Here is an 11,929-nt window from a genome sequence, read left to right as displayed (position 1 = left end):
AGCAATTAACAGGGTAATTTAATTTTCTTTTTAAAGCTACGCACCAGCGCAGGTCTTTTTGTCCGCCTGAAGAGCAAACCCCTCTCTACAAGCACAATGGAAGCTGAAAAATGAAAGGACGCGATTAGAAATAGGAGGGTTTCACGTGACGTTATCACCGTCATGGTGGTGGACGAAAACAAAAAGATCTCTCATTAGCCTCTTTTGTGCGTCCACCAGAAGTCGTACATTTCTCCATTGTATTGGTGTGTCTAGAGGTTGGTATAAAACGTACTATTAAATACTATTCAGATAAAGATATTAACGACTATTAAGTCTCGATACCCAGAAAAACGTGGAACAGAGAGTTAACAACAGCAACACATTCTTGTACTGAATACTAGAAATGCGAGATTTTAGGCACTCACTCCAAGAGAAACACTATTTATTTTGACGGCAATGTTTTCATTTAACGGTCCTCCATTACTTGGTGTGGTTCTGACAGATAAGCTCTCAGAGAGCTGGATCGAGGAGAAAGTGATGTCATTTTGCCACTAGCGTGCAGTGCCCGCGAATGCGGCTGAAGGTCGCTCCCTATACTCTCACTACAGGGCACGAGTTACAAAAGGAAACCCAGCTAATTTCTCTTAACGTTCTCCCTGTAAAAATTTACCAGTATGGGTACCGGTATAATAAGCCTTATTTTTTGGGTGTCAATTTTTGGATTATGACCATTACCATAGCAACATCACATACATACATGCATAATTGACCACTCCCCATAGGGGCTTTTCAGGGCCAAAGAACACAATCATGACAGAACAGAACATTCAACAGCAACTGTTAAGAATCCCAACTGTCGGAGGCAAGCTGGTTGGCTATTTACAAGTGCAGCTGATAAGTTGAACCAGTAGGGACTACCTGGAACAAATTCAACCAGTGGCCAGAACGTGTCTTGAATCCAGAATCTCCGGATCTCAAAGCAAGCTCCCTAACAACTGGGCCACACTTCCACCACACATCTAATGAAATGGCCGCACTGCCTCACATTTTACGACAGGCAATATATATTCCTATTTTGGGCCTAAATTCCTTAATATTTATGCTTTCCTTCGGTGGCATTTTTTCATTGCTTGCCACATTATGGAAATCATATTGCCAGACATTTCGAAGTGGTAAAAGTCAAGGTCATTCAGACGGTTTTGCAAATATTTTGTAATTTGTCATTTTGCTAAATATATTCGATTAGCTCTGACCAGGAGCTCATCAAGCTCCTGCTCTGACAGATTGGTATCAAGAGATTATGAAGGTGTTGGTATTTGATAGGAATTGTATGTGGTTATAACTGAGCCAGATTTGAAAAATTTTCCGAAGGGAACGCGAAAAAATGAGGGGTTAATTTTACAGATTTGGTCACGCTGACGTCACAAAAATCCGAAAACACGCGCGTACATACTAGTGCTCAGCTTTCCCGCGGCCCTAAAACTCAAGCGAGCCTCCTTAATTAGTAAGCAGAATACGAATTTGACAATCACGCACTTCATTTTTAAGCCAGTGAGTAAATGACGTCACTTTCTCGGCAATGACGGATCGTTAAAAGAAAAAAAGAGGAGTTAAAATAAACAGTCTTCCTCTTGAAATTACTAAAAAAATTTCGCCTGTTGAGCATTCATCGCAAGAGCATTCGAAATGTGAAGAAAAACGAGAAGTGATTTTCTTCATCATAGTGTTTTGCCTTGGAACCGTTGGCTATTCACTTGATCAACGTTTGGTTACCAAACTATCGAACCTTGAATTCGAAATAAGCTGGGTGGTTAGTGAGAAAACAACTTAATGGTTTGATGATTAAAAATTATCAATTACCTGCCAGCGGTGTTGTTGCATATTTGATGACACTGACGACCTTCCGGTCTGGCACATTCGTCAACATCTGAAGCCAAACATCAAACACATTTGTCATTGAACTTTGAAGTGTCGTGGATCTCAATGATCTCAATGATGTTAATGAAAGCGCGAGATTTAAAGCTCTGGACTGCTTGCGGCTTAAAATGTATGCATGCACAGCTCCTCTGGAGACAAACTTTTCGCTATATGAGCCTCCCTGTTTGCAGAAAGGTCCCACATCCACACATGCAAATAAACGCGCAAACTGCGAAATGTTAGCCCACTAGAAAAGGGACTGTTATGTGATACTACCTAAAGAGAATTACGCGCGTGTAATGCTTCCTAAAACAGATCGCACGAGGGATCAATTGGGTGCGAGATTCACTTGAGTTTGACCACAATTGTGTAAGACCAGAGATGCACATGAGTCCTTATGAGATGCTTGAGATCACATGTATGAGATGACACGAGAGCCTTACTTGGGTGTAAGCCAAGATGTTGAAACGTAGCGCGCAAGGTGCAAGGGAATTCTTAAAGAAAGCACTTTCAATGCACTTTCCATGCACTTCGCTCTCGCGCTTTTTCTCGAGAGTGAATCCCGCGTGGCATTCGCGCGTGAAACCCACGATATAGAGAGCTTGCTCGAAACTCCTATGCAAGGAAAAAGTCAAAAACATAAACTAATCTACGCATACGTTGTTTTCATTACCTAGGCAATTCTTCCATTGCGAATAATAGCCATCAGGACACTGGCACGTGTAGTTTCCGGCAGTGTTTTCACATACGGCAAGCCTGTCACACTCGTGAGTCCCGTCAAAGCATTCATCTGCGGTGAAGTAAAGTAAGGTCCAATCATAAGCGACACACCTCGAGTCTTTTTAGGACTAATTTGCAATGCTACCTGTAGGTCTTCGGACACACTGCTTTTTGTGCAGTTTACAAACGATTAAGGGAGCGATGGATGTCCGTGTCCGGAACAAAGTGGTAGAGCATTCCACCGGCACTGCAGTGGTCATGGGCTGGAATCCCGCTGAAGCCGGCTGAATTTTTTCAGGTGTTTATGTAATCTCGTACCCAGATCTCCCATAGTCACACATTTCCAGAGACAGAGTGAGATCTGGGTACGAGATTAGTGTTTATGTTGCCGGTAAAATCCATTCTCAGGTTGAATCCGTTTTTAATTAGGTTAAATTTGTGATCCTCATTTTACCTAGGTTGAATACGCACTCTACCTAATCAACCCCTTATAAAAGGATTGAAAACACCTATACCTTCCCTCGAGCTTTGTCTTCCTCATATCATCACATCTTAGTATTGTTTCGTATCATCTTATCGGTTTCTGTATTCATACCGTGACTTACCCATTTAGTCTCAACATTACAACAAAGTAAGGGTACTATGCACTTACCAGAACTCGAACCCGAACCCTCCGGATTCATAGTCTTTTCGTTATTTACTTTTGCATAAATGAACGCAATGAAAAAATGAAATGAATCATATATTGAATCGCGGATATGAAATCAAGTGAAGCTCGCAGTTGTGAACGGAATTTTAGCAATTGCGTAGAGAAGCCTGAAAAATTCAGGACTTCAACGGGGTTTGAATCCGTGACCTCGCGACGCCGGTGCGACGCTCTAACCAACAGAACTATGAAGAAATTGCGTTCACAACTGCGAGGATCATAGCTTTACTTGATTACTTTTGTATAAGTCAGTTGATATCCATGTATAATAACCAAAACTAATCCTAAACTGACCCTAATTTTTCTCTAGGCTTAACTTAGGCTCCAAAAAAAGTTTGTTCAATTCATCTGAGTGCGTATTAAACCTAAATAAAATGAGGATCACCAGTTTAATCGGTAAAAACGGATTCAACCTGAGAACAGATTTTACAGGCAACATCTAGAAGATATAATTGCTTAAATTGTCCACGGGGATAAGTGCGAGCGATCACTTCTACCTTTCGCAATACTTTCTGTCCCTGTTTCGTAAATTCTCAAAGTCTTACCTATATCGAGACAGATCACATCAGTCCCATTGTCTCCAGAGTTGACATAGCCATCGAAACACTCGCATACGTGAGTACCAGGCTTGTTGAGGCACGACTGTGAACACTTCCCATTTTGAACTTGGCATTCATCGACGTCAACGCACGTCAACTCATCTGCATCTAAACTGAAGCCCGCGGGACAAGAGCAGAGGAATGAGCCCTTCGTGTTTTCGCAGGCGTACTCGCAATCTCCTTTTCCGTTGTTCGTTGCGCACTCGTCAATGTCTTCGCAGGTGCGTGAGCTGCCAAGCAAGATACGAAACACTTCCGTAAGCGAAGAAGTAAGAAACTGAAATTGTTTGTGTGCACCAATCGAATACATTTGAACTTTGATCAAGAGAAGATTTGATCAACTAGACGGAAATCAGCTGATTAAGTTTGTCCAAACGATATTAGAAAGAAAAAAATGCATCCGTATTTACACAAGGGCGTTGGTGGATACCGGCGGAAGGACAGCATCAAGGTGAAAACCACGAATAGAAATGGCGCAATTGCAAGGCATACAATGCGAAAAGGCAAGACTCAAGGAATAGAAAACCCTGCGCAAGAGAGCCAATATTGTTTTGTCTGTATTGGGAAAATATTGGACTCGTTCCTTTTATGCAAGTTTAAAAAATTGCAGAAAAGGAACTCGACCAATATTCAAAATTTTGCAAATGGTATTTACAGGATTTCTTCTTAGGGTTGAACGAAATTGACTCTTTGGCTACGAGTCACGTTGCTTGGTGATTGTTATCAAATTCCATTTGACCTGCGCAGGGAACCAGATCGTGAAAGCAAAAGTTAATTCTCGCGTAGGCGCGCAATTTCGCTTCTCCCGCTTGCACCTGCTAAGCGCATTTGCAACAACTTCTGATTGGTTGCTGTAATGGCCTGAGTTTATTATATTGGTCAGATTCATTGCTCCCTTTCGCGCCTTTTTTTCCCGCGCTCGAGTGGCACCTGCTACGCTGCCGCTGAAGTTTTGATTGGTCCATTTTATCGTTTTTTTTCTTGTTATCGGTTAGATTGATTGCTAGAGTCTTATATAACCATGGGTGTTTCAAGATAGTCTTGGTTTAACAAACGTATCGTAGCAATTAGCGAAAAACAAAAGGAAAGAAAGAAACTGGGAAACGCGGATTACTCACTCTTGATCAATGGGGTCATAGCCCACGTTGCACTCGCACATGTGTCCTCCTTCCGTGTTGATGCAGCTCTGAGAGCAGTTTCCATTGTTAACAGCGCATTCATTGATATCAGCACAGCGAGTTTGGTTGTTGACTGCAGTATAACCTGCGTCGCATTCACAACGATAGCTGTAGTAAACAAATTAATTTAAGAATGAATGGACAAAGGAATAGATAAAAGAAGGAGTTTTAATTTAAAGGAATAGCTAATCATGCCATAAAAATCATCGTAAATAAGTCAGTTGTTTTTTTCGAGCGACCGAACTGTTTTCGTTGACCTTCAGTCTCCTGGGACCCGTTTCTCGAACTCCTGATAACTAATCTTTTCTATTTCTTGTCAACCTCAGTTTAAGTTCCAGAATTTATTTATTTGCTTATTTATTCATTTATGGCAAACGGCTTCTATCATGCTGACCTCAGTGATAGAAGATGGAAATGATAAACGTTCACTGCTCAGCACTCTATAAGTCGAAAAGATTGCAGCTTCTATTCTTCGCTGAGCCGACATTTGCTTTGTTCGATTGTCTACTAAATTCACTCCTCATATCAAAGATATGAAGTTGTAATGATATTACGTATTTTTTTCAGACCTTTAAACTGTCGTTTTAATTTCTATTCTTACCTTCCTTGAAGATTAAAGCACTTATGACAATCGGGTCTGCCTTCCCGGCATTCATCAGTATCTACGCATTTGTGTGGCAGGTTAACATCCCTGTGGTATCCATGGTAACAGTCACAGTAAAAGTTACCAGGGAGGTTGACACATCTCTGCTCACATCTCACGCCACCAAGTAGACATTCGTCAACGTCTGAAAGCCAAAATTGTACGCTTACCTCGCAGTTTTTGCAAAGCTGTTAATTTCACCGTAGTATTGCTACCAATTGTCCAATTGTCCTGATATCAGGTTTGTCCCCATCAACGTCAGAAAAGTGTCTATTTTTAAACCGCAATTTTTGCGGGGAAATAAGCAATAAACCAAATGTTGTTTCAAACCTCCCGGGGTTAAGATTCTTTGTGTATTTGCATTATACTGTAGCATTCACATTGAAATGACGTGGAAATATCTGGAACAAAACGTTTTAATCCCAAATATTGGTCTATCGGCGTAATATCGATAGTCTATTAACTCACTATCAATTGGAAGTTTGTTCTGTTGTGTGACCTTCACAACTCAAATAAACAAAGTTTCGCTATTGTTTTCGTGTGAACCGGGGTATTGCAAACTCAAATGCGAGCGTAAGGTACCTATACTTGTTCCACGTTGGCTCCACCTGGGTTGAGTTTGTAACAACATGAGAAAATTCCGTATTCTTTTGCTTTGCATTCTAAGCGTAATCCCTGCAAGCAGAGCCTCTCTAAAACTTGGCAGAGAGCGAGAAAGAGAGGCTCTGCAGAAATCGTGTCAAGTCTTTTAAGTCGCCGCAGCCCAAGATTCTGGGCTAGTTACTCCGGTCAAACCGGTTTAGGTAGCGCGCGCATCATATTTTTGACAAGGCGGAAGTCAAAATCGAGCCTTCAGTACGAAAATCAATATGGCATCTAGGAGTGCAATAGAATCTTGGCCTGGGTTTGAGACTGTCTCCAAGCAACGGCTTGCGCATACTCAGTAAAAACTTAACACGATTTCCTCAGAGCCTTTTCTTTCTCGTCGAATTAAGAAAGGCTCTGCTGACAGGGTGTCTAAGCGTGAGCGCTATTTGCGTTTGCGCTTGCACTGGTGTGAACCACGCTATCATGTTGTCGCTTCAAGATATTTCCTTAAGGTTCCTTAACTAACCTCGACACGACCTGCCATTTGCGCTTAGCCTGAATCCGTTCTCACACATACAGTAATAACTGCCAGGTGTGTTCACACATGTTTGTTGGCAGTGATGAAAGTTCTTTGGAAGTTTACATTCATCCTCATCTGAAACATTTATTGAAACAATCAAAATGGTCATCAATCGTGGACGTCGTTTTTACTTCCTAAAGCAAGGATGACGACGAAAGCTCCAAAACAGTTATCATTTTTAAACATGAATTCGCGGTATTGATAAGTCACTTTACCATCATATGGAATTGTAAACTGTATTGCGACTGTCTAGAAGTAATACAATACAATACAATACAATATATACTTAATTGACCGCTCCCCATAGGGCTTTTCAGGGCCAATGAAACACAACGAAATGACGGAACAGAACAACAACTACTGTTAAGAATCCCAACTGGCCAGAGGCAAACCAGTTGGCCATTTACAAGTGCAGCTGGGAAGTTGAACCAGGGACTACCAGGATCAAATTTAACGAGTGGTCAGAGCGCGTCTTGAACCCGGGATCTCCGGATCTCAAGGCAAGCGCTCTAACCACTGGGCCACACTGCCTCCTCATGAATAGCGTTAAAACTTGGAAAAATTATACAAAACTACAAAATTTAGCCATAATGGCCATGTGTACTATGATGTAAAACGCTGTTGCGAAGTACGCTCATCCTTTGTTTTGGGCAATAAACCTACGGTTTCCATTGGCGTTTCAACACCAGTCTCATATTGCGATTTTCATAATTGTGCGGAATTCATCTTCAAGCGCCAACGGTCAAACTGCGCTTTGGTTTCCATCAATCAAACTTCCGACGCCAACAACAGATGACGAAATCAATTGATGGGTGATATAACCCACCAATCAGCATCTTTGGTTCCCACGGTACATATTCGTGCATTCGAACTCGACGCCGATGGAAAGCGATGGAATCTGTACGAATCATTTTACTGAAGAATTTCTATATCATAATGGAGTTCAAACTGTGAAGGAAACAAAAACTCCAATTCACTTTCCGGAGACGGAGTCGACCTTGCCTTGCCGGCTATGTTCGGAAATTTGATTGATGGAAACCGAAACACAGTTTGTTGCTTGGCGCTTGAAGGTAAGATTCCACAGAATTAAGAAAATTGCAGTAAGGGTGGTTCTTACTAGGGACACAATCTTAATTGAACACAAGAGATAAACTCAGTAACGTTTTGATCACCATCACCTTTTGTTGTGACAAAACAAACTAAGGGAGCAGGGAAGGCGCAGTGGTGAGAGCATTCGCCTCCTCCAAATGTTTGTTCCCTTGTTCCCTAAAATATTTTACATTGTTCCCCTGTTTTCCAGTTCAAATTAACCATGTTCCGTTGTTCCCCAAAACCCCTGGGAGGACCTTAATAAACCCTGGAATTCAACCTCCCGTTCACTATTTGACAAGTGAACAAACTGGTTCGATTGGAGAATTAACTTTCATGAACATTGCAAGAGTATTGTGCTTGATGAGCACTTCAATGTGTACTCCAGATCTTGCACGTGATTCCAAGTTGGACTAGAGCCAATGAAATCACACATAGTGCTTATCCACCCTGATCAACCCCAGGTCTTGCACGTGATACCATGGCCAAGGTGGACTAGATCCAGTGAAATCGCATAATAGAAAAAAACGCGCTGCCTACGGCATCCCGCGTAATTAATGCGTCTAAGCATGTTGCTTGTTCCTAGTCTTGCGTCACAAGTCAATAAGCATTTATCGTCCACGGGGACCTAGTCGTTGCTTCACCTCTCTGATTGAATAGTGCACCAGGTTTTGGAAGTCGGCCTGCGAGTCTTAGCAGATGTTATGACAACTCTTTCGGTTTATTTACCTTCACATGTCAGACGATCAGCTCCAATTTTGTAACCCTTGTGACATTCACAGTAATAACTTCCCGCGCTATCGCGGCAAAGTTGTGTACACTTGTGAGTCCCAGTGGCGCATTCGTTTTCATCTGAAGTAAAGAAGAACATCGTCATAATTTATACACTTAAACTTTCACTGAACAAAGCGAGCAAAACGTTCCCCTGATCAACGTGGCAGATCTCGCTCCATGTTTTCATTAAAAAAAAATGGTAGAATATTCAGTAGAAAAAAGAGCTCGTTCGACTGCTAAAACTTTCGGTATGAATGGTCCCTGTATAAACATTCCTGCCCAGTTAAAAAGGTGGACGTTTTTCCATTGCGAACAGTCCAAGAAGCGAGTACATGTGCATGGCATCTGGCACAAAAGAAGACGGAGGGGGGGGGGGGGGTGGTACTTAGAGGGTCTTGACGTCACACGAAAACATTTTATGAGGAAAAACAATCGTCCGAAACATGCGGCAGGTTGCATTGCCGTCATCTGCAAAATAAAGCCAAGTGATTAGATGAATGTTTCTGTCTCTTTTTTTTTTCAGTCGTGGGGGGGGGGGGGGGGGGGGAAAGGGAAGGGTGGGGAGGGGTGGGGGAAGGGGCGGATTTCGCCCCATGGTAACTATCATGATTCCGCTGGTCTACAAGAAAGTTTATTCCGTTTTGATTTTTTGAACCCGTCAGCTTCTTGGGTAAAGCTGCAGTCCACCATCGGCCGACATAATCTACTTACTGACACACGTTTTGTTGTCCGTGTCGGTCGTAAATCCCTCCCTACAGCTGCACATAAATCCGCCAATGGTATTCAAGCACGTTTCGGAACAACCTCCGTTGCTGATCACGCATTCGTTGATATCTAAATGAAAGAAAAGGACCCATTTAACCAATTAATTTAAAATAGATATGCAGTGTATCTTTGTTTGGTTTTTAATTGTAGTTCTTTAGGCCATTTCCAGGATGGTGTCATTTCTCTCCCCACATTAAGATGCTTTGTCACAATACTTTCCTCTTTCAAGATTTTTCTGCTGTTTTGGAAGCGATGAGACTGTGGGCAAACAGTTTCGACACATCATCAACATTTGATTCAACAGAGCTTCACGAAAGGCTCGGTAGTCAGTCCCAGGCTGCAGCCGCGGTGGTTACTATGGATACGGACAAAGATACGTCATCGAGAGACCAATTAGTGCACACGAGCGTACCCAACAATGTTGAATAAGGCGGTCAAATGATTGTTGAAGCAAAGTTAGAGTGCTTCTCACAAATTTTACAAAGTTACTTCTTAATTTCCCTGCCCGTGAATTACTACACCTCGGGTGATTGGCTCAAAAAATCTCCCCAACTGCACATTCTCGGCCAATCGGATGTTACGTATAATCAATTTGAGACTCGATGACACCTCTTTTACCGCCCAAATCTAAATTCAGGGGGAAGTAGTCCTGCCTCCTGCCATACTTATCAGAGTCAGTGATCATGGGCTCGTTTTCTGTTTGGCGTATTCAGAGCTTTTTTCCGCCAGCGTATGCTCGCGTCAGTTACGATCAAACTCCACGCACCTTTGCAAGTGGCACCGTCTATGTCTAAGGAGAATCCTGAAGGGCATGAACAGATTCGTCCATAGTCTGTCCTGGAGCAAATATCACTGCATCCACCGTTATCATTTAAGCAGGCATCAACAACGGCTGTAGCAAGAGAAAGAGAACAGAGTTTACAATGATCAGTTTAAAGAAGTTCTTTCACGCTATGAGCGTCGTTTATTGCTAAAAGATGACAAGCAGAAAGTAATAACGACCCATATTATTACCAGCGGGGGTGCTATATGAATGAAATTAAGACCATCTTCCTTATGGTAGGTATTGAAACTGTCACTGAAACTACGAAGTGCACTCGCGCATGCGTAGGACAAACACCAACACAGAAAAAAATGGACCCTGTAGAGGTAACCCCGGACTCTGCACCGAAGCGTCGTACCATGACGATTAAGCCCGGCAGGATTTCGTTAGCTTCTCCTTAACTTTTTGAAAGTAGATACCAAACTTAGACGAACTGCTTTTTACCGGTAATGGAGTTGAATTAAATTTTTAACAGCAGCATGACATACTGGATATCAAACACCAAAGTCGTATGTTCAGTCGCTTTTAGCCGACCCCACCATTTGCAGTCAATTAAAAGTCATTTTCTGGGGTGGCAAACATTGACACCTACACCCTACAATGTTTCTACTTATCTGGCATAAAAATTATTTCCTGATTTCATCGATACTTGATGAGATTACTAACCTGGAGAATCGGCAGTGTATGACACGACAAAGCCAGAGCGATCTATCGACTGATCCGAATGAAATTTTAGGAGAAGTTCATTGGTACTCGAGCGGATTAGGTCGGGCTTGGTGCCGCCACAGAATTTGCCAAGGCTAGGAGCGTTTAGCAGTGGACCATCAAAAATTTCAACGTAGTCGTACACACAGCCAGAGGCGCCTACAATAACAGAGAAAGGAATTCAAAGGAACTGTTATTCAGTGTCGTCAAAAAAACTATTTTATTGACAAATTTCAGTGAATGGTAACAGAGAACAAGAAGAGAGAACGAAAAAATTAAGGAAGACAGCGAGAAGATGGCAATCAAGAATGACAAAGAGAAGTAGGGAGTTTAGAAATATAACTTCTCAAAGCTTTCCGATAAAACTTCGCACACTGTTGTAAGATGTCAAGGAGATGATAAAAATGTAATAAAAAATGGCGGTCACCGTACTTGTTAAGGAGAAAATAATAGAGAGCTTTAGATTCTTGGACGAGAACGACTACGAGTAGGAGATTTTCTCATAGAACAACAGTGAGCGCGCGCAAACCAGCGTCATTGTGGCGGGAAAACGTGACGTGATACCGTCGTCATTTTAGTACGAGGTTTTGCAAAAATGTCGTCGTGTCAAAACAAGTCACCAACACAGTAGTAGTTTTGGCATTTTTCGATCAGGAAAAGGCTGCTAAGAAAGATTAATCGTCCGGGTTATAAATTTTCGCTAAAAACAAGCAATTAAACCTCGTACTCGTTCTCGTCCTCGTCCTCGTTCTTGAACTAGAACAAGAATCTTAAGGTCCAATAGCCATTCCTTGACGGATTAAGCCTGGTTTCAATGAAAATATATATGTGCGCGAGCTAATGCCCGCGGCTATGCCCAC

The 11,929-nt window shown here is 42.1% G+C and overlaps 1 protein-coding gene across 2 annotated transcripts in view; it reads right to left on the bottom strand.

Annotated features, from left to right (window-relative positions):
• Positions 1–11,929, bottom strand: part of LOC138015482 (fibrillin-2-like) — a 38,907-nt gene that overhangs the window by 18,026 nt on the left and 8,952 nt on the right. For both annotated transcript variants that reach the window (XM_068862549.1, XM_068862550.1), the window contains exons 6-16: positions 11,031–11,228; positions 10,308–10,433; positions 9,488–9,610; positions 8,732–8,854; positions 6,860–6,988; positions 5,704–5,890; positions 5,043–5,210; positions 3,871–4,154; positions 2,573–2,689; positions 1,843–1,909; positions 45–103 (exon numbers count right to left, since the gene is read on the bottom strand). In XM_068862549.1, the coding sequence (XP_068718650.1) occupies positions 45–103; positions 1,843–1,909; positions 2,573–2,689; positions 3,871–4,154; positions 5,043–5,210; positions 5,704–5,890; positions 6,860–6,988; positions 8,732–8,854; positions 9,488–9,610; positions 10,308–10,433; positions 11,031–11,228 (1,581 nt within the window). The remainder of the gene's footprint in view (positions 1–44; positions 104–1,842; positions 1,910–2,572; positions 2,690–3,870; positions 4,155–5,042; positions 5,211–5,703; positions 5,891–6,859; positions 6,989–8,731; positions 8,855–9,487; positions 9,611–10,307; positions 10,434–11,030; positions 11,229–11,929) is intronic.

This window comes from Montipora capricornis, chromosome 9 (genome assembly GCF_036669925.1).
Source record: "Montipora capricornis isolate CH-2021 chromosome 9, ASM3666992v2, whole genome shotgun sequence".
Taxonomy (NCBI): domain Eukaryota; kingdom Metazoa; phylum Cnidaria; class Anthozoa; order Scleractinia; family Acroporidae; genus Montipora; species Montipora capricornis.
This window is presented reverse-complemented; position numbering and strand designations above follow the sequence as displayed.